Source organism: Budorcas taxicolor, chromosome 21 (genome assembly GCF_023091745.1).
Source record: "Budorcas taxicolor isolate Tak-1 chromosome 21, Takin1.1, whole genome shotgun sequence".
In the NCBI taxonomy this organism is placed as follows: domain Eukaryota; kingdom Metazoa; phylum Chordata; class Mammalia; order Artiodactyla; family Bovidae; genus Budorcas; species Budorcas taxicolor.
Window position 1 is genome coordinate 62,127,339 of NC_068930.1, and position 23,607 is coordinate 62,150,945.

The 23,607-nt window shown below is 38.0% G+C and overlaps 1 protein-coding gene across 1 annotated transcript in view; it reads left to right on the forward strand.

Annotated features, from left to right (window-relative positions):
• Positions 1–23,607, forward strand: part of UNC79 (unc-79 homolog, NALCN channel complex subunit) — a 225,599-nt gene that overhangs the window by 196,933 nt on the left and 5,059 nt on the right. Inside the window, exons 44-49 of the mRNA XM_052659741.1 lie at positions 2,665–2,742; positions 7,995–8,084; positions 10,481–10,656; positions 11,838–12,024; positions 13,754–13,951; positions 15,781–15,858. Of these exons, the coding sequence (XP_052515701.1) occupies positions 2,665–2,742; positions 7,995–8,084; positions 10,481–10,656; positions 11,838–12,024; positions 13,754–13,951; positions 15,781–15,858 (807 nt within the window). The remainder of the gene's footprint in view (positions 1–2,664; positions 2,743–7,994; positions 8,085–10,480; positions 10,657–11,837; positions 12,025–13,753; positions 13,952–15,780; positions 15,859–23,607) is intronic.

The following is a 23,607-nucleotide window of genomic DNA, read 5'->3' on the forward strand; positions in this document are numbered from 1 at the left end:
CCATGGCATTTTCTCAGCAGGGATACTGGATTCTTTACCACTGGGCCACCTGCATGCAGGAGACGCAGGAGACTCAGGTTGGATCTCTGGGTTGGGAAGATCCCCCCTGGAGGAGGAAATGGCAACCCACTCCACTATTCTTGCCAGGAAAATCCCATGGACTATGGTCCAAAGGGTCACAGAGTTGGATCCCTGGATTGGGAAGATCTGCAGAAGGGAATGGCTACCCACTCCAATAGAATTTTCTGGAGAATTCCATGGACAGAGGAGCCTGGCAGGCTACAGTCCACGGGGTCACACGACTGAGCAACTGTCACTTTCACTTAAATATTCAAGTGGATACTTTTTTGAAAAGAAAAAGAATCATGGAGACAGGAAAGAATTCTCCAAACAATCTTCTATTGTTGAACATCAGGGCAGTGCTCTCCTTTTACGCTTTGTACAGATGCCCTGTCTTGTTTTAATTCAGATCTGTTGATGTTTTTGCTTTCACTTAGAACATTCTCTCTTCTGATGGTGTGCCATAGAAATTTTACATGGAATAGGATGTTATTATTGTTCTCAAGATGGATCTGAGTTTTCATAATAGAGTAACTCCTTGAAAGCCACCATAAAATCTATATAAGCTCAAATCGAAATAATTTCCTCAGTTCTTACGTGTCAAGAGTAGATATTCTGCTGAAGTGCATGGAACACTCCCACAATGTGGGGCATACCTGCATATTCAAGCTGTGAGAAATCATGTGGGTGAAAGGTTTTCTTTTAAAGATAGCTTAGTTGTGGGCTGGAGGACAGGAACAGCAGAGGTACGGCTGTTGTTTTTAATTCCCAGTTACTACTTACGTGGGGTTATTAGTATTAGTTGAGTTAGTAGTAATCTGATCACTCTCTGGGGTGAGAGGTGGAGATACTATTTTGAGGATCATTTTGATAATGCTTTTAGTAATTACACTTAATGGGTATTGTGGGGTTTTTGGTATTCTTTTGTATTCATTCGGGAGTGCGTTTTTCAATGGCATATTTGTCTTAAAGGATAGAATTCTTCCTTCTATAGCCATCATCCTTTTCCCCTCTGATTTAAGTTACATCTTTATATTTTGAACCACTCTCTAAAATCATAATGGGGTTTTTCAGTTGGCAGCTATATAAAATGAAGACGGAAAGTTTATTAAGATTTTAGTTGTACATCTTATGTAAATTACACTGGATGAAAAGGCATTGATAAAAAATAATAGATGATTTTCAAGGCTTATATACTTTTATGCCTTTTAATACCCCAGACTCTCTGAGACAACCTCTGTAATTTTAGAATTCTTTTTTTTATTAATCCTGACTTCTACAATTAGCTATTAGCTCTCACAGATCAGATATTTGAATTTGGCCTTAAATATTTTAAAATTAATTTTTACTGGAGTCTAGTTGCCTTACAATGTCATATTAGTTTCTACTGTATATCAAAATGAGTCAGACATATGTACACATATATCCCCTCCCTTTTGGACTTCCTTTCCATTCAGGTCACCACAGTGCATTAAGTAGAGTTCACTGTGCTATACGTAAATTCTCAATAATTATCTGTTTTATACATAATATGAATAGTGTATATGTGTCAATCCCAGTCTCCAAATTCCTCCCACCACCTCTTTTCTCGACAGAGGATGAGATGTTTGAATGGCACCACTGACTCAATGGACATGAGTTTTAACAAACTCTGGGAGATGGTGAAGGACAGGGAAACCTGGTGTGCTGCAGTCCATGAGGTCGCAGAGTTGGGCACAACTGAGCAGCTGAACAACAACAAAACCGTTAATCAATGGCTGGGGATTGCATTCACCGGGGAAGCACCTGTAAAAATCTGTAATGAAGTATATTAAATCGTAATTTGGCAAATCCATCCTCGCCATGAACTTGAGTCATCCCTGATTAACCATTTCATTTCACAAACTCTATTTTAAAAAAATTAATTTATAGATTGCTGAACCCCTCTGAGGTGTCCGTCAGGAAGCTAATGCTGGAGGTGAAGTGCATCCAGTCTGTGGTCTCAAAGAGCTTGTAACCGGTTGAAAAATAGACGTGTAGATCATTGCAACCTGAGGTGATGACTGTGGCGGTGGGAATGTGTGAAAGTTTTATGTGGGGGACAGAGCAGAAGTCAGGGGTCATTATCAGCACAGAAGGCAGATGTGAAGGAAGTGGGACGAGAAAGACCGGATACTGAGGGATCTCGGAGGGCAGTAAACAGGTATAGTATTCACTCTGAGGTTGATTGTTTTTCTGTTTTATGATATGTGATATGACATAATGATAGAAGTCCGGAAAATCCACAAAAGTTCAAAAACTGTCAAAAAGTGCCAAAGAATAAATAACATGACTTCAGGGTAAATCTGACTATGTTGATATCTTTCCTTCCTTCCTTGACTGAATGTGTACCATGTCAGTGTTACACAACTGTCTGGGTAAAATGAGAATCTCTGTGTTAATCCCAGGACTGTGATTCTGAATTTCTGGTAGGAGTGAACTTTCGTGACTAGCAAGTCCCATATATCCAGAGCAAATTGTCACTAAAGTAAAAACTAGTGAATTTAAGCCAAGTTAATAAAATTACAAATTACTGTTACTGTCCAAGTGCTCTTAAAAATAATTATCCTTTCAATTTCTTATTAGTTTATTTGTGCAGATGCTGGAACCAAACTAGCTGAGTCCACAATCCTGAGCAAGCAGATGATCGCCTCTGTACCTGGAGTAAGTCCTGAATGAATGAATTATCTACATTTTCTATTTCTTCTCATTTCCTAATTTGGCAAAGAGGCATTTTTGGCCTGTGTCCTGGTTCACTTTTGATGGAACAAACACTGTAAAAATTGAAAACATGTTAGCATCTTGTCTAAAAGAGCACTGGTGAAAATTTAAATTAATCTCTGCCCCTGGAAACTTTTAATTCTAAGAAACAGGAATAAAATTGAAGCATCCAGTTAAGGAAAGAAATTATCAGACATACAAAATAGATTTAATTAAAGTTCAGTTTTTCCCAAGTCAATTTTCTTATACTCGCTCCTGTTAGCCAATTTGATTTAACTACTGCTGGAAAGAAATAAGCATTGTAATACCTTGTTTTCCTTTATAATATTTCCTCTGAAAATTTAAAAAACTTCTGTTATCATTAACTAGTGAACTATTTGGTGAAATATGTTAAGATTCTCATAAATGGAACTGGATATCAGAAACTGCAATAACTTATTAAAGCAAGGTTATTTCAACAAACTGAGAAACTGCAGAGATTTAAATTGTTAGTGGAAAAAAGTCATTTAAATTTTCAACAAAAAAATTTTAATAAGATAAAGGGTCACGTAATCTTCTGCCCTAAAATAAGAACTCTATTGTTTTAGGAAAATTTCCCTTGTTTTGATCTACTTCAGTATCATAATTGTTGGATATTTATATATTGGATTGGCTGAAAAGTTCATTTGAGTTTTTCCGTAAGATGTTATGGAAAAACCTGAATAAACTTTTTGGCCAACCCAATACTTTCTAGTTCTTTGCTAGTTTAGAATAACATAGTATATAGCATATGCACAAAGATCCTCTTCACATTTATTTTGAGTGATATTCTTGGATAAATTCCTTCATCAGTGAGCAGGAATATCTTCATAGTACATATTCACAAGAGGTTTTTATTAATTTATATTTGTAAGTATACTAGTTTTGCCCATAAAACACTAAATGTTACTTCAATTCTTTTTTGATATGGAGAAATATTATGAGAGAGGAAAAATAACAGTCATTCAACTCAGAGATAATTTTACTGCTAACATATTAGTTCTTTCTTCTTTTTCTGCATATATTTATTTAAACATAGTTGAAACCATAGGTGAGATATAGACACAACTTTAGCTTCATATGTCTTAAGCATTTTCCCTAAAGTGATACCATCTCATACAAATGCACCATATAACAATAGTTGATAATATGGGTTTTGATTTGCAACAGAGTTTGAGAACTGACATTTACTAGCCGTGTGATCAAGAAAATTATTTAATCCATGATTCTTTGATTTACGTTATCTGTAGAATGGGCTTTCACAGGGCCTAAGATCTAGGTTGAGGATTGAATGAGATAATGCATGGAAAGCACATTGACAAGGTGAGAAACATAAGTAAGTGCTGTGTGAACATTAACTATTGAAAATAATATTAATGGAGGTGAGGGGACAGGACTGTCATGTTTAAGGGCACAAACTTATAATGAGCAGTAAATAAATCCTAGAGATATGATGCAAGTACAGTGAATATAGACTATAATATTGTATTATAATAATCAAACTTGCTAAAAAACTAAAAATTATTCCTACCAAATGGAAAAGATAATTAAGTAATGTGATACAGTGCTAATTATCACTACAAGGGCAGTCATATTACTGTATGTAAGTGAATCAAATTGACATATTGTACACCTTAAATTTATACATAGGTATATGTCAAATATTTTTCAATAAAAAAGTAAAACACACCTAAAAGTTTAAAAAGCACTATTAATAAGCACTACATATTATTGGATATTTTAGTTATTTTCAATATTCTACAGTTATAACTAATGTGTAATAAATATCTTTCTGCTTAAATCTTTGCTCATATTTTAGACGTTTTTATAATAGATTTCTGGTAGTAGAATTAATAGACCTTGGGTTTTTTTTAAGGGTTCTTGATAATAGTTGGGCAATACAAGATGCTTGCATTAAGCAGAGATAAAATCCCAGTTCTTAGCGACTTAGCTCAAAAAAGTTTATTGTTTGCTTGTGTGAAGTTTAAAAGGGTGTCCTGGTTAGTAAGGGGAGGAGGACTTTCACATGAATGCACAGAGGTCGGGTTTCTTCCGTCAGGTGCAGCCCCTGTAATCAGCTGGTGATCGGGGAAAGAGGAGAGCTTATAGTGCATGGAAGGTTTTCATGGACCAGGCCTAAAAGTGGTACACATTTCTCCTACTCATGTTTCACTGGCTAGAACTCAGTCACATGGCCACACCTGACTGCAAAGGAGGACGGGAAATGTGGTCTAGTGCACCCTAGGGAAGAAAAAAATGGTTCTGTGGGTAGCTGGCCAGTCTCTGCCCAGTAGTCACTGGTTTCCTCATTTAACTGTCTAAACTTCAATATTTGCTACCTATGTGGTTGCTAAAAAATAATATCCCTAATATATAAAGGTTTATTGAAATCAACAAGTGAAAGTCAAATATTCCAAAACAATAAAATAGCAAGTTATTGATCTACATATAGAACCATTTTCAATGACCAATAAGCCACTCACAGTAAATCGTTTACCATGACTAGCAATGAGTGAACTCTAAATTAATGTAAAATATAAAATATTTAAAATATAAAAATTAAAACCATCTGGCATATCAACAAATTTTTCCTAACAATGAAACTCACTGATGATGAAGTAAAACAAGCATTCTTATAAGATCCTGGTGGTAGTCAGTCTTGCTGAAGAACACTGTGACAATCTATTTCTAGGTACATGTTTGAGAAAATAAATATAGAATTATCTATAAGCACATAAAGCAGCATTTAAAATAGCAAAAACATAGAAACAAAATTAATGTGCAACATTAGGATATTATTTAAATAAAATAAGATACATCTTCCCTGTTTGCTCAGTAGTAGAGAATCTGCCTGCAATTCAGGAGACATGGGTTTGAATCCCTGGATTGGGAAGATCCCCTGGAGAAGGAAATAACAACCCACCTCAATATTCTTGCCTGGGAAATCCCACAGAGGAGTCTGGAGGGCTGCAGTCCATGGGATTGCCGAAGAGTTGGACATGACTTAACAACTAAACAAAGTAACAGCCCATCTATAAGATGGACTATCATGTGGACCAAATCAAATTTAAGAATATTTCATTGGAAAACATTTATGATGGATTTAATTTAAAAGCAGATTAGAAAAAATAATGTCAATCTTATAAAAACTTTATATGTTTGTATGTTATATGCACTAAAAATATTTGGAAGGAATTATAACAGTGGCAAAATTCAGAGGCAGGAATTAGGATTATGGCGACTTTTCTTAATTTATATTTTCCAAGTTTTCTGCGTTGAACACGTGTTATCTTTATAATTCAAGAAATGTAACTATTATGGCCATTTTTCTTTTCCTTACTTTATATTTTCCAAGATTTCTGCATTGAAGGCATGTTATCTTTATAATTCAAGAAATGTAACTTTAAAATCAGATACAAGTTTTGAGGAAAAATTGGATACGAATCATTTCAATTCATGTTTTCGAGATCAGAGTATGTTTTCAACTCATTTATCATCAGCTTTCCCATTGAAATAAACGTAGGTCTTCTGAAACAAGCTGAGCTTGTCTCTATGTTTTTTTATTTTTAAAATAATGTGTAAGATTATACCTATGTTTTGCAAAGTAAAAAATTTATGTGGTTTATTTTATAACTGGCTCACTGAAGTTATCTTGGCTAGAAAGTGTATTGTAAGACTTTTATTAGATGTAGTTACTCTAGAGCAAAAGTAACTGGCAATAGTAAATTCTTTCCTCTCACATTTTTGAAATTCAAAGGTAAAAGACAAATATCGAATAATGCTCCAAGTAATTATTTTCTGTGACATTTGCCTAGTTGAAATGGTATAAAATATTGCCTGTGAAAGAAACAAATCCCTTTCCGGAAATTCAGGAGCAGAGTATATGCTCTTATTTGCATGACATGTGAAAGGTCAGAGAAAATGGAATAAATCGGGGGGAGAAGTCCTTTCTTGCACTTAGGGATTAATATTGCCAAAGCAGGAGCACAATAACCTTTTATAACTCCTTCACTTGATTTAAATTAAAAGAAGAAAACCCTAGAATGTATGAAATGCTTGGAAAACACTCTGGCAGAGCTGCCAATGACCTTATTTTACTGTTTGTTATCCTGTCAGAGGAACTGACAGGCGTAACATTCTAGAAGAGATAGAAGGTGATACAGTTCAGTGCTGTGCAGATTTACATGAATATGGGAAAATGAGAGCCACTGGGTGAGCTAGTTAAGTATATAATGTTTCAGATTTTCCTAAAGAGACTAAGAAAGGCCTTAGCATGGTATTCAGATGGCTTCAAAGAGGGCCTGCTTTTGATCCACATTATATCCAGTCTTATGTATGGGTTCTCTGGTACAGCTTTGATGTAGCAGCCTGGCTGTCCATTTTCCTTTTCTGTGCGTGTAATCCTAAATTCACTGCCTTGCCCTGAGAGAGCAGGTTTATTCCATTTAATAACCTGAAACACAAGTATGTGCCCTGAGAGCAGGTTTATTCCATTTAATAACCTGAAACAGTGTTTTTTTTTTTCTTTAAGATTTCTCAAACATGCTGCTAGTAGTGGGGAAGATGACTAGTTTGTTTCTTTCTCTAGTTTTCCCTAGTAAGAATTTAACAATACATTCATCTACTTAATAGTGTACCTACTATATATAAGAAGTTGTAAGTGCTTGAACATAAGAATTTTTGAGTCTTTCAGCAGACACAATATTTGTTTGTGTCCTTTTTTGCTTTTGACAGAGAAAGATATCCAAGATTATGGTGGTAGAATTTAGTGGTACATATTTTGCATGTATCTGAGATTCCCTAGAGTGATTAGGTGTTACTGCTGTTTTATGGTGACTCATGTCGTAGAGACTGATATTAGTGGCTTCGCACAGGCTGTCTTTATATATCAGCCAGTTAACAAACAAACAAAAATCAGTTAAGTCACCCAGTGGGAAAAAAAAGCACATAAACCCTGTCTCCCATAGGCTACCCCTACTTCTTTGCTCTCCACCACAAATCTTTTAATTGTTGTCCGAAGTGGGGGCAGCCAGAGACTATGGCTGAGAGTAACAGAGTGAGTCAGAGATCCAGAAAGCGAAACAGCAGGAAATCAGAGTCAGGCAATCACTTCGGTCAGGACTACAGAGCTGGCGTGACTCGGGGCGCGCGCCCAGCGGTGTCCTTGTGTGTTTCAGTGTGGGACGGCGGCCATGGAGTGCGTGCGGCAGTACATCAGCGACGTGCTGGACTTCATGGCAGACATGCACACGCTGACCAAGCTGAAGGTAAGGGGGCTGCATCCCCTCATCTCTCAGGGGAGCGAGAGGAGGAGGCATTCTCAGGGAACTGAAGCAGCCAGATGGAAATTTATCCTTACCTGGAGAGGTAGCAATGGCAGTGTTGAATGAGCCCATGTCCTGGAACTCTGAAGCACCAGGTTTGCCTCTGCAAAGAGGGGATGGAGAAAGGAAAGGAGATTTCCACAGTGGTGTCAGTTCTGTGCATACCTTTATTTTTGCCCCATTTATTCAGTTCTTACCAGGCCCCGGATTGTAAAATATTCCCATTTTATGAATGTAGACACTGAGGCCTGGAGTGGTGCCGTCTTTTGCTCAAGGTCACACTTCTGATAACTGATGGAAACAGGGATGACCTGAGACTGTGGGGACCTCCTCCAATCCAGCCTCTTTTCACTGTACCACCCAGTGTCATTTAACTACCTTGAGCCTTAGTTTCCTCATTCGCAAAAGAAGTCCAATGAATTCACCTAAATAAACCTAGCTTTGTTGACCACTACATGATTTGGTGTGAAATAATGCATGTGTTCTTGCCTGGAGAATCCTAGGGACAGAGGAGCCTGGAGGGCTGCCATCTATGGGGTCACACAGAGTCGGACACGACTGAAGCGACTTAGCAGCAGCAGCAATGCATGCGAAGAGACTTCTGTAAACTTTAGTTTGTAGGAAATGTGTACACAGTATACAAACATAAGCTGTTTATGGTTTTTATCTGTATCAAAGCTATCTCCTTCCAGAAAATAATTAAAGACAAAGCAACATTTAATTTGCATAGGGACAAAATCTTAGTGAGGTTGTTGAGGTTATTGATTGCTTTGCAGGGTGGAATGAATTGCTGATGCCAGTCAACGTCCTTGCTGTGAGTCAACTAGGCAGGTAAAAGACTGATAGTCTGAGAGATTTGAGGAAGACCCAGGAAAAAGAGCAGAAGAAGATCCAAACATGGGCCAATGAGCAGCCAGGTTGCAGTCTGGCACTAAATGTGGCTTTTTGAGAAACAGGAGCTGGTTGTCCCAGAAGTTTATCAGCTAAAACTACAGTCCTTTCAGCACCCAGCTCAGTTTCCAGACTGTTCAGATAATCCAAATGTTTCTTTGGCGTAGGGATAGGTGGAGACTGAAATAAAAATTTAAATTGACGATTTCTCACGATATCCAAATCCAGTCATTTCGGAGTAAGCGTCCCTAATGTTTGGTCATGCGCAGGTTACTGATTGCTAATCCTGGCTGCTCACACTGAGACAGTTTTGATGTCTGAAGAGGAAATATTATCTAAACAGCTTTATAGCCACCTTGAAAATACAGAGAAAAATATTAAGAAGGAACCATGATGACCAAATGGTTGGGGACTTCTGACCTAATCCAACTGTCTGAATTTATATATTAGGGAAACAGATCAGAAAAGTCAAGTGGCAAGTGGCTTATCTAAAGTCATGTGAGTTTAGGACAGAACTGGGTCTAGAACTTACGTCTCATCTCCCAGTTCAGTGCTCTTTCCACTAAGCCACACTGAGCAATGAAAAAATTCACTAATATGTCTTAGGTAACATGCCTGACATCATTCTAGACATTTAAGGATGTGATGATGAAATTTATAGTCTGACAGTGATGGCCAGTTTTAATGAGAATTTCATACAAACTAAAGTGAAATTGTGACTTTCACAATTGCTATGACAAAGGGGTAGACAATGGCATGAGAGCTTCTAATAGGGTGAAATGGCCTAGCCAGGGAAGTTAGAAAGGCTCACAGAGGAGGTCAGGCTTCCCAAGTGGCTCAGTAGCAAAGAATCCGCCTGCCAATACACGAGATGCAGGAGACACGAGTTCAGTCCCTGGGTTGGGAAGATCCCCTGGAGGAGGAAATGGCTATCCACTCCAGTATTCTTGCCTGGAAAATCCCATGAACAGAGGAGCCTGGCAGACTATAGAGTCCATGGGTTTGCAAAGAGACATGACTGAGCGAGTGAGCACGCATGCATATAGAGGAGGTCAAGGAAGGCTTCCTTGAGGAGGTGACATCAGAGTTAAAATCTGAGTAATGAATAAGGTTAACTAGGTAAAGAGAGGCAGAAACAATGTTTCAGGCAGAGAAAACAGCATGAGTGAAGGCCAGTGATGGGGGAAGAGCATGGAGAGCCAGTGAAGCTGGACCACAAGGATGAAGGGATAAGGTGCAGAGGTCTGTAGTGTCTAGACTGTCTCAGGTTGTTTAGGCCATGATAAGAATTTTTTCCCTCTTTGTCACAAAACCCCTAAAGAAGTTCAAATCAGTTGTAGCTTGGGAGTGATGATAGAAGGTACGGATACGACAACCTGATCTTTTGTGGTCCTGAAATGTCCCCGGGTACTTTGCCAAAGTCACAAAAACACCACTTGGTTTTGTAGAGCCACATGAAGACATGTTCCCAGCCTCTGCATGAAGATACCTTCGGTGGACATCTCAAAGTCGGGCTGGCTCAGATTGCAGCCATGGAAATCTCCCGGGGCAACCACAGAGACAACAAAGCTGTGATCCGCTATCTGCCTTGGCTCTATCATCCCCCTTCTGCAATGCAGCAAGGGTAAGACCCTTATTATTCTGGCAATGAGGCAGGAAACACCCCTGAGCTTCCTGGGGCTCAGTAAGAGCTGCTGAATGCACTGAAGATCTAGAGAATAAATATGATTGGTTGGAAAGATGGGATTTGAAACCAATTTCCATACTTATTTGACGACCCAACAGCATTTTTTGAACACAAGTACTTCATGACATATGGGCTTCCCAGGTGGTTCAGTGGTGAAGAATCTACCTGCCAGTGCGGGAGACACAGGAGACTCAGGTTAGATCCCTGGATCGAGAAGATCGCCTAGAGAAAAGAAATGGCAACCTGCTCCAGTATTCTTGCCCGGGAAATTCCATGACAGGGGAGCCTGGAGGACTACAGTCCATTGGGTTGCACTGAGCACATTGACATGCTGCCAGTAAAACTTGTGCTTGTACAAAAGCCTCAGTCCTTTTGATGGGTGTTGAAAACTTGGAGCTTAGAACTACCACTTCAACTCATAATTTCCACTAGTTAAGTACATTGATAGGTATTTATTTTAGTGCTTACATTGCCTTTGCCTTCAATGAGCTTAGATTGTAGCTGGAACAGAATCTACAGCAGAGATGAAATAGAGTGCAAGGAAGTGTGAGCACCCGACCCTGCCCGAAGGGAGGCCGAGAAGAGAGAGGTGCCCATGGACTAGTTCATTTGAGAACTCAGAGCAGGCTTGGCCTGCCATCCTGCATGAGCAGCTTCCGGGCTAGAGGAGAGGTTTGAAGGTGTGATGGAGGGAGGGGGAGGGGGATGGAGGGGGAGGAGGCTGGAGGAGGAGGAGAACAGGAAAATGGGTGGCTGTGTGTTTTAGCTCTTCTTCTATTCCTCCCCTTCTGGTGGATATATCGAGAACTCTCTAATGAGAAGAAAGGAAAGAATTTAGAAAGAGAAACTAATCAGAAAGGCAGCCAAATTTATGGAAGAATGATATTTAATCCTGTGTCACCGAAGGCTGCTCTTTGCTCGAGAAGCTGAGCTCCAGGTTTAGAGTGGGAAACAAGAAAAAAACATTTATCACTTCATTGGCACTTTGTTGCTTTGGTGTTTTATTTTATGTAATTGCCTACAAGGCCATACTTTTACACCCCTCCATCAGTGTTTGTTGAGCAGCCAATGAAACAGAAAGCCCAAAACAACTCTAACACTTCCTTCCTCCCTAATAGACCGAAAGAATTCATCGAGTGTGTCTCCCACATCCGGCTCTTGTCCTGGCTGCTTCTGGGTGCCCTTACCCATAATGCGGTGTGTCCCAATGCCTCCTCTCCCTGCCTACCCATACCTCTGGATGCAGGTTCCCATATTGCAGACCATCTTATTGTTATCCTGATTGGATTTCCAGAGCAATCAAAGGTAAGTGATTTCTGCAAGATTAAAGCCATACGCATCAAGATTGCTAATGGAAACCCTTATCGGCCAATTACATTTCTTCTGAGAAGGAAATGCACCTTATCGCTTGCCCTCCTGTGGATGCTCGGAAAGCAACTTTGTGCTAATGCCTTATTTAAAGTTGTTTAAATTCCCAGACTATCTTCTCTTCCCCCTAAGTTGTTTTTCGGTTTACTTTTATGAAGATAAATTATAGAGGCAAGCAAGAGTTAGCTTCCTAGGCATTGCTGTCTCAAAATAATGAAGAGAAATAAAAGGCTTGAAATATAATAAAACTTCCGTGATCAGTTTTTATAAACAAATATGAAGTGGAGGGAAATTTATTCTCTAATTTTTTATGCACTGTCTTTTCAACTCAAATCTCTAGAGATATATGAAGATACAAAATGAAAATAAGGCCAGTTGGGAACTCACTAAATTATATATGGGAATCACTTACACAGAGGAACTTATAAATTGTAGAGACGGGTGGTGTGCTTAAGGGAATAAAGTAAATCCAAGGCTTAGCATCAATCATGAGCCTGTACAAGCAAACCAGACAACTAATACTGCTCAGCTGTGAGGAGCCTAAGTCCCCTCACAGAGCCTAGGCCAGTTCTAGGAGCTCATGGTGGTTTTGGGAACAGCTGGGATTTAGGCTAGCTAGGGCAAGCTTCACCAGCAATAGATTTTTTTTTTTAAAATTCTGCAATAAAATAGAGCACCCATCCAAATTACCTGAATGATGTTTACAAAAGGAAGTAGGCAGTCGGTTCCTAATATTTCAACCCCAGCTGTGTTTGATTCCTAATGATGGTACTTTGTAATTCCGTGACACTGAAAAGTTACTTAACCTGTCTGAGCTCCAGGTTTTCAGCTGTAAAATAGATGAGGTGGTGTGAGAATTATGAAGGTAAACTGTGACTCTTTAGCGCAGTGTTTGGGATGTTGCAGTTGCTCCCTCAGTCAGTACTTACTACTAGTTAGGAGTCCTGTCTCTACTGCTGCTGCTCCTGCTGCCGTTACTAGTGGTACGATTCTTAAGCGCTGGATAGTGCATCATTATATATCACCTCATTTACTCCAAGCTACAGCTCTCTGAGTAGGGTACCATTACCCCCATTTCACAGAGGGGCTGACATCCTGAAACGGTGGAATGGTTGTGCTTGCTAATCTAGTTTAGGGATAGGAATGTCACTTTCATTAAAGGGCAAGGGGGTGGGAGTGGGGGTTTCCCTGGTGGCGCAGTGGTAAAGAATCTGCCTGCAGTGCAGGAGATACAAGTTTGATCCCTGGTTCAGAAAGATCCCCTGGAGAAGGAAATGGCAACCCCAGTCCAGTATTCTTGCCTGGAGAAGACACAGGAGCCTGGTGGGGCCATGGGGTTGTGAGAGTTGGACACAACGGAGTGACTAAACCACCACCACCACCACCACCAAGGAGGTGGGCAGATTTATTCTGCAAACCAAGGTGCCTTCTGTCTGAAAAGATATTTGGTCTCTAAGTGCCCTCCCACTGACTGAGTGAAGAGCAGACTATTTGAAGGTGATGAATCATGAGTTTGTATCTTGGAGACAGCTCCGCCAGCCTCGCATCGCTCGAATTGCATGTACTTTGGCTGTGCCCTTTCGAAGGCCAAAGTCACGCGGGGAGAGCTCCGTGAAGCGCCACAGCCCACTAGAGCGTAACGGTTCCCTGTTTGCTTCCTCTGCAGACCTCCGTGCTGCACATGTGCTCTCTTTTCCACGCATTTATCTTTGCCCAGCTCTGGACCGTATATTGTGAACAAAGTGCCGTAGCTACGAATGTCCAAAGTCAGAATGAATTCAGCTTCACAGCGATCCTGACCGCGCTAGAATTCTGGAGTAGGGTGACCCCCAGCATCCTTCAGCTGATGGCTCATAACAAAGTGGTGAGTTCACAGATGGGTTTCCCCTCTTGGATAGACTCTCAAAATGTGTAAGCCGCTCTTAGTCCTCACAATATGTGCTTTTTAAAGACCTCAGTTGTAATAATATGTAAATGGATTGGTGAATTTCTATGTGAAAAACAGGATATTCTACATGCGTAATAATTTTGATGAAAAACAAAGCAAACAAGTAAATTCAGTTAAAACAGTGTTTGTTTTCTCTGCCTAGTGGCAAAGGAAACGTGTGTGAAACTTCTCCCTTTACAAGGTGTCTTGTTCTACAAAGTCAGAGAGTTAGGAAGGGGTTTTATATTATTTTTGGATTCTAAGGCAGTTTGGGGAAACTGTGGTCAATTAAGAGCAGACTGACTCTATGTGTTAATTCCACTTAGGGCAAAAAGTCTGAAAAGAGTTTCACCTTTTCGAGTTGCTCTCCAAGGACCTAGGCTCCTTAGTCTTCAAACCCAGTTGCATTTTAATGCAGATGGTTTACCTTGTTGGAAAAGATCTGAGGTGTGGCTAGCATGGGTCCATGTCTTTGAACAAGCTTGGCTTAGCCCAGTAGAGTTAAAATTGGGGGGTATATGGGAGGAATTTCCAAAGGAGTCCTCTAGTTCAGTTTGCTGCTTCGGAGGAGGATTCTCAGCTGGGAAGGCAGCATCCAGTGTCTTGGTTATGGGCGCTTCATCAGTAGAATTCTTATCTGTGAAGGGCAAAGGGCCTGGAAGATCACCATAATGATGATCCCACTGTGCCCAGAAACCCAACAGTTCACTGTCCACAAAGGCATTCTGGAATAGTTTTTGATTGATTGAATAATTAGTCTCAGAAACATTATCTTTTAGTTATCATTGGAAAGGGGAATATCTTTTACTTTCAGTGAAGCACTTTCTTTAGAGAAGCAGATATTATTAAGCAGTTGTGTATGGAGGGAGGTGTTTTAATTCAGCTTAAAGGAAATTTATGTGAAAACCTTAGGGTGTGCAAACAGTTCTGACCACCACATAGATAATTACGTTTATTAGATGGCAGAGTTTGGGACTGAAGAAGCACGTGGAGGTCAAGTTTTCTATTCTGCTCTTTTACAGACAATGAAACTGAGACCTTAAATTTAAACTAGAGATTCAGGGTTTCCTTCTATTGTCACTAGGTTTTTTTTGGTATCGTTAATATCTCTCCTCTAAATCTCTTTCAATATTCAAATGCAGGAAATGGATGTGTTACAGGTGAATCTTATACAAATCATGTTACAAATGAATTTGAATTAATTTTAAAGTCCAAAAATTTGGTTAAAGCATATAAGCCAGTCTGGAAAATCTCCCCTGGAGTGTTTAAAATCTAGCCATAGGGTTCTCTAATGAGGGATTATCATTTCTATTGTATTTTTGAACTGCTGTAAATATGGCTGCCTTGTTCCATGGAGAACAAAGCCTCAAACACAGATGGTGCAATAAATTAAACAACCTCTCCAAGTGGCGAAACTGTGGTGAAAGCATCAAGATGGAGAAAAGGACCTATGCCCAAGAGTTCTGCAATTGGAAATGAAGGAAGCAGAAGCCATTTATCCTCTGGTGTGAATCACAGCGTGGTACAGATTAGTGAGGTCAATACCTGAATTCCGTTGGCAGCCTGAGTTAGATGAGCAAGGCATGACAATTGCAAAACCTCTGCAGCTTATAAAATCCAGTTTCTGGCTGAAGTTTTAGAGATGAATAAATACCATTCCTTGTGATCCTCTCTGGTTGTGCAGAAAGTCCTCATGGGCACAGGGCATGGGTTTTTCTGTGGCTGCAGACTGAGAGTGGAACTGACTTTCATATTTGTTGTTTCAGATGGTAGAAATGGTGTGTCTCCATGTGATTAGTTTAATGGAGGCATTGCAAGAATGCAATTCGACAATTTTTGTCAAGGTAGGAAATTCTTATGATTTTTATAGACCTTTACTTGCTTCTAAAACTGTGAGATTAAAAATTGCTGTTCTTGTAAGCCGTCCAGTTTGTGATAATTTATTATAGAGCCCTAGGAAACTAAGACCCTAACTCTGCTTCATTGAACTTCCCTTTTCAAACAAGGTGCATGAGCAGTGGATTTTTAGGGAAAACTTGACTGTTACGAGAAAACTGCAAGGCAGTTGGTTCAGATGGAATAGACATGGCTCATCTAGCTTAACAGTCAATAGCAAACGTCAACATTATAAGAGAAACTATGTGACTGACACTTGGGTGACCATACCTGATTTTAGTTTTTACAGCTTTATTAAAGTATAATTTATGGACTGAACAGTATACACATTTAAAACGTACAATTTGTTATCTTTATATCACATATATGGTGCCCATGAAACCGTCACCAAGGTCAAGGTAATGAATGCAGTCCTCACTCTCTAAAGTTTTCTCTTACACATTTATTAGTCTCTGTTCCGCCACTTCCTATGCCCCCACCTCCTCATCCCCAGGCACCTTCTAATCTGCTTTCTGTCATAATAGCTTAGTTTCATATTCTAGAATTTCATATAAATAGATTTATATAGTAGTTAAGCTTCTTTCTCCTTCTTTCATGCAGAATAATTATATTGCAATTAATCCATGTTACATGTATCAGTAGATTATTTATTTTACATCTGAGTAGTATCCATTATATGGATATAACACATTTCATTTATCCATTCATCAGTTAATGGACATCTGAGCTGTTTCCTAAAGTTTGAGGCTATTAAAAATAAAGCTTGCTCATGTACGTAAGTCTTTGTGTAGCCATAGGCTTTTGTGTGTGTTGGATAAATACTGAGGAGTTGAATTGCTGGGCCATATGATATGTCTATAACTTTTAAAGAAATTGGCAGACTGTTTTTCCAAAGTGATTGTACCCTGTTACATTCACACCAGCAGTATGTATCCAGTGCCTGTACATCTTCATCAACACTTAATGTAGTTAATCTTTAATTTTAGCCATTCTGAGAACTGTATAGTGGTGTCTGATCATGGTTTTAAATTGCATTTTCCTATTGGCAAATTATCCTTGACATCTTTTTGTGTTCTTATTTGCTATCCATACATCTGCATGGTAAAATATCTTTTAAAATTATTTGCCCATTTAAAAAAAATCAAGTTGGTTTTTTTTTTCTTATTATTGTTTGGATACAAGTCCTATATCAGATATGTCATTTGGAATGATTTTTTTCTGTGTTTGTCTTTTCATTGTCTTCACAGTGACTTTTGAAGAGCAGAAGGTCCTAATTTTGATGAAGTACCATTTATCAAATTTTTGTTTTATTAATTATGCTTTTGGTGGTGTATTTAAGAAAACCTTTGCCTAATCAAAGACAGAGCTTTGTTTGTGTTTTCTTCTAGGTATTATATATGTTTTCTTCTAGGTGTAAGTTTGTATTTATGATCCATTTTGAGTTAACTTTTGTATGTGTGTGGTTTGGATTGAGGTACTTTTTATGTGTGTAGATATCCAGTTATTTCAAGATTGTTAAAAATTCTATCCATTGAATTACATTTGCACTTTTGTCAAAAATCAATTGACCATTTATATGTATGGTTCTATTTCTGGATACTCAGTTCAGTTCTATTGATCTGTTTGTCCTTCTTTGACCACACTGCCTAGGTTACTACAGCTTTCTAATGTGCCTTGAAATCATGTAGTGTTAGTCCTCTAAATATCTACATCTATTTCAAAGTTGTTGTGACTATTCTAGGTCTGTTGCATTTATAGATACATTTTAAAATTAACTTGTCAATTATTACACAAAGCCTCCTGGGAATGTGGGTTGCATTGAATGTATGGATCACTTGAAGGAGAATTGAGATATTAGCAATATTGAGTTTTCCAGTCTATGAACACAGTATATCACTCTATTTATGTCAGCATTGACTTTTCTCAGCAATATTTTATACTTTTACATATATGGACCTAGAGTATTTTGCTGAATTTATCCCTAAGTGTGTTATCCCTAGTAGTTCAGATGGTAAAGCATCTGCCTGCAATGCAGGAGACCTGGGTTCAATCCTTGGGTTGGGAAGATCCCCTGGAGAAGGAAATGGCAACCCACTCCAGTGTTCTTGCCTGGAGAATCCCATGCACAGAAGAGCCTGGTGAGCTACAATGCATGGGGTCACAAAGAGTCAGACACAAGTGTGTAATAGTTTTATAGTCTTATAAATAATGTTTTTTGCATTTAAATTTTTATTTTATTATTACTATTTAGAAATATAACTGATTTATACCTTATATCCTGCAGCCTATTAAACTCATCTATTAGTTCTGATAAACTCATTTATTAGCTTTCTTGCAGCTTTCATCAGATTTTTTATTTAGACAATTATGTCATGTGCAAAGAGAAGCAGTTTTCTTTTATTCTTTTGGATTTTTATTGTTTTAATTTCTTTTTCTTTTCTTTCTGCTCTGGCTAAATCTTCTAGTAAAAGTTGCAGTAGAAGCCATGATAGTTGAAAACCTTGTCTTGTTCCTAATCTTAGGAAGAAAGTATTCATTAAATATAAATGTTACCTTTGTCAGATTGAACAAATGTCTCTTCTCTTCCTAGCCTGCTAAGAACGTTTATCAGGAATAGATGTAGGCTTTGTCAAATGCTTTCTCTATGTTTATTGAGATGGTCAATAAATTTTTCTTTTTTGACTGTTTCAGGGATTGAGTTTTTGAATGTTAAACCAACCTTATATTCCTGGGGCAAACCATTTGGTCTTGATGTATTGTTCTCTTATATATTGCTGAATTCTATTTGCTAACTCTTTAAAATAATTTTTTGCACCAGTATTTATGAGGGATACTGGACTGTAATTTTCTTTCCTTGTAATAACTATATTTTGATTTTAGTATCAGGGTAATGATGGCCTTATAGCATAAATTAGAAAGTATTCCTTTTCTGTTTTCTGGAAAAGTTTGTATAGGTTTGGTATTATTTTTTTCCCTTAAGTATTTGGCCATATTCACCAATGGAACTGCCTGGGCTTGGAATTTTCTTTGCAGGAGGGTGTTAAACTTCAATTTCTTTAACAGATATAGGGCTGTTGAAGTCATCTGCTTATTTGTGAGTGATCTTTGACAGTATGTACCTATCAAAGAATTCATCCATTTCATCACAATAGTTGATGTTATTGGCATGAACTTATTCAGAATATTCTCTTATTATACTTTTAATATTTGTAGGATCTGTTATTATGCCACCTCTTTCATTTCTGGTAATGGTGATTTGTGATCTCACCTTTTTTTTTCTAGTTAGTCTGAATAAAGGTTCATCAGTTTTAGTGAGCTTTTGATTTAAAACAGTGACAACAGTAATCATCTTTTGGTTAGTTTTCACTGATATTCTCCATAGTTTTTGTTTCATGGATTTCTGTTTTTATAGCTTTAAATTTCACTTGCTCTTCTTTTTCTTATCTCTTAAGGTAGTAGTGGAATTCACTGATTTGAGATTTTTATCCTTTAATAGCAAGAGATTACTGCTATGAATTTCCATCTAACCACTGGTTCAACGACATCCTACACTTTGGTAGTTGTGTTCTCATTTTTGTTCAGTTCCAAATATTTTCTATCTTCCCTTTTGCTTTCTTTTTGGATCCATTGCTTATTTAGAAGTATATAATTTAGTTTTTAAATAATTAAGGCTTTTCTAGAGATTTTCTGTTCTGGAGTTTTTTAGTTTAATCACACTGTGGTCAGGGAACATAGCTTGTATAATTTGACTCATTTTAAGCTCTTTGAGGCTTGTTTTGTGGCCCAGGATATTGTCTATCTCAGTAGGTGCTTTGTGTTCACTAGGAAAGAATGTCTTCTGCTGCTGTTCAACAGTTTCTTTGCCAGTTGGTTCAAGCTTCTTGAGAGTGCTGTTCATTGTTTTGTTCCTGTCCTTTGTTCTTTTTCTATCTGCTTAGTCTATCGATTATTGAGAAAGGGGTATTGAAATATCTCTCTAATTTATCTTTTCAAATCGACCAGTTTTTGTTTCCCATATTATACAGCTATTATTAGGTGCATAAATGTTTAGGATTGTTTTATCTTAGTGAATTGAATTTATGAAATAGTTGCCTTTATCTTAGTAATATCTTTGGTAATAATAGAGGCCAATTTTCCTTTGATGAGTGTTAGGACAGTGTATTTTTTTCTATCCTTTAATCTATTTGTGTCTTTATAGTTAAAGTATGTTTCTTATAGGCAGCATAGGGTGTTGCACTTTTAAAAAATCTAATCTGACAATCTCTTTTAATTAGGTTTTTTTAAACCGTCTTTACTTAATGTGTTCTGTGATATTATTTGGCTTAAAATATCTTGTTATTTGTTTTCTATATTTCCCATGTGTTCTTTGTCCTTTATTCCCTCTTATTCTACCTTCTTTTTGACTGATTTTTTAGTGATTAAATTCTGGATATAATTTCCTCTTTTTGGTCTAGTTTCTTAAGGGGAAAGCTGAGGTCACTGATTTGAGTCCCTTTTTCTATCCAGCTGTCAGTGTTTAGTGCTCTAAGTCTCCTGCTAAGTACTGCTTTAGCTGCATTCCACTGAATTTTTATATATTCTCCTCTTCATTCAGTTCAAAATAATTTCTAGTTTCCCTTTTGACATCTTTGATCCATGGGTTATTTCAGTGTGTTTTTCAGTTATCTTATTACTTATCTGTCTTAGTTGCTGTTGTTTTAGCGGTTGACTTAGAGTTAGTAGTCTACATTTTTAACAACCCAATCTACCTTCAAATAATAGTGTACCACTTCATATATGTAATGAGAATGTACAACAGTCCATTTTCAGTCTTTGTGCTGTTATTGTCACCCATTGTACTCCTACTTATGTTATAAAGCAAACCACAATTGTTTGTTGCTTGAAACAGTTACCTCTTAAAGCAATTTAAAATTTGTTTTATATTTATTTGTATTTGTGATAATTGCCATGTTTGTACCTTTCAGTTTTATTTATTCCTTTCTATAGAGTTAAACTTCCATCTTCCCTCTGCCCAAATGACTTTCTTTACTACTTCTTGTGTAGTTCTGCTGAAGCTTAATTCCTCCAACTTTTCTATATCTGAGGAAGTCTTTACTTTGCCTTCATTTTTGAAAGTATTTTCACTGGTTCTCGAGTTTAGGTTAAAGTTTTTTTCCCTAGTATTTTAAAGATGCTATTCATCTACTGTCTTCTTGCTTCCATTATTTCTGAAAAGAAATCTTTGTCATTCTTATATATTTTTTTCTATATATAATATGTCTTTTTTCTTGGGCTGCTTTTAAGATTTTTTTTTATGCTTTACCATTGTTGCTAAGCAACTTGAAGATGATATGCCTTGGTGTAGCTTTCTTCATGTTTCTTGAGCTTGCATTTGTTCAGTTTGAAAAAGTATCGGCTATTGTATCTGTGAGATTTTCTTCTAAACCTCTATTCAACGTGCTCAGTATTTCCTCTACCTTCTTGACTGTATTGAATATAGTTATAATAACTGTTTTAATGTCCTTATTTGCCAGTTCTGTTATCTGTGTCACTTGGGGGGTCTTTTCCAGTTGCCTGAGTTTTCTTCTCATTGTGGGACCCATTTCCCTGCTTCTTAGTATGTCTGGTAATTTCTTATTGGATTCTTGACATTTCAAATTTGACTTCTGGGGTGCTATTTTTTATTTCTAAAAGTATTTTTTTTTAATTCCTATGAGTATTCTTGAGTATATTCTATGATATAGTTAAATTACTTAGAAAGAGTTCTATCCCTTTGAGACTTGATGTTAAGCTTTGTTCAGTGGGATTGGGGCAGCAGTTGGTATAGCGTTACCATTTATTCACTGTTCAGGTAATATCCTTCTGAGTACTTGGTGTTCTAATGATTTGCAAGAACAGAAATCTAATGGTTTCCATTTGCAAGTGGAAATCATTAGATTTCCAGTCTAACTAGTGGAAACACAAACTATTGCTATGTGATTACCAGGGATTTTTCCCTCTAATCTTTTTAGGCTATTTTTTCTTCAGCCTTGAATAGTTTTCTCACATGTGTATACTGGTCAGTATTCAGCTGAAGACTCAAGGGAAGCCCTTCACAGATCTTCAGAGGATTAGTTTGTGTGCTCTCTCTCTGTCCTTCTCTCTCTCTCTCTCTGAACAGTCTCTCCTTTCCACTGCTCTGCCTTACTGACTCTAGCTCCCTTGGCCTTCCTAGTCTCCGAGCTCCATGTTCTCACCTCAGGAAGACTGCCAGGCTGCCTAGGCTCCTCCTCCCTGTGCTACTGCCTGAAAATGCTTTCTAGGCAGTGAGTTAGGCTAATTGCAGGGCTCTCCTTGTTTGTCTGCTCTCCCTCAGTGATCACTATCCTGCACTGTTGACAATGTCTGAAAACCATTGTTTCATATCCTTCACCTGGAATTTTAATTTTGTTTTAGACAGGAGTGTAAATCTGGTCTTTGTTACTCCACCTTGGCTGAAAGAGGAAGTTACATGACTAATTTTATTTTGAGGACTGGAACAAGCATGGAATGAAATGAATATAATCCAATTTCTAATTCTATAGTCCAGAATTAGAAATCTTCAATGTATCCCATAGCATAAACTAAGATAAGAGGAAGACTATTACTTTTATTTTGGTGAAAAACAATCTATTTTTTTAAAATGTCCTTTGGTTTTCCAGATATTGTTTCTGGAGAACAACAACAACAACAACATAAAAACCCCAACCGATTTTATTATAACATTACAGAGCCCAGAATAAATTATATCTAATTCTAACTGACAGCTTTGTAGGAGCCACTAGCAAAAGGGTACTGAAATGAATCTTATTCAATAAAGTCAATTAGCATTCCTGAAATAGGATGACTGCTGGGTTGTATAATGTTGTCCTTCACAATGAACTTTAACCTGATGCTTTCACTCAGGCGATTCATAAATAACAGATCTGAAGGCACTGTGCAAGTATGTTTAGAATCTTATGGTCACATGTTACATCAATGGGGAAATAAGAGAGACACTTCTAAAATCAGCCTCAGTGTCCCCCTTGACTCCCTCATACAGACCCTTAGCCCCAGGGGCAGCCCTGAGAAAGACATCCACCCAGCAGCAGAGGACTCAGTGTACCCTGGTCCTTAGTCCCTTAGGATTCTTAGCAAGAGAGGTTAGTTCAGGTATTCCCCAAATATCAAGAGGCATGCGAGCTTGCTTCCATATTAAATGGGTCAAAAGACAATAAAAGTCTATAGGCATTAGGGCCCTCAGGGCTTGTTTTCGCCCTGCAGATATTAGGGAGGAGACGGTTAGACTTATTTATTCCTGTTCAGGATGTCCACATGAGCCAGTCCTCTTATATGCCAGAGAGCACAGCCTTATCTGGCACCAACCTTTGTAATCCCACGATTTTATTATGAGGATTGAGGGCAGGGGAGACAGCGAGTGTTATTTTCTGAAGGTTTGATCACAGCTATCAGAAGTCCAATCATAACTTCTGGGACACACCATACTTCATTTCTAAACACAGTAGTTACATTACAGACAGAGACTTAAACGGCTGCAATATAAACACTGTGTTAGGAATAAACATCAGTGAAGTCAAATTAGCAAGTTGTATGTATCTATAAAAGGTTGAAGTCTTCCCTGTGGCTCAGATGGTAAATAATCTGCCTGCAATGCGGGGGACCCAGGTTCAATCCCTGGATCAGGAAGATCCCTGGAGAAG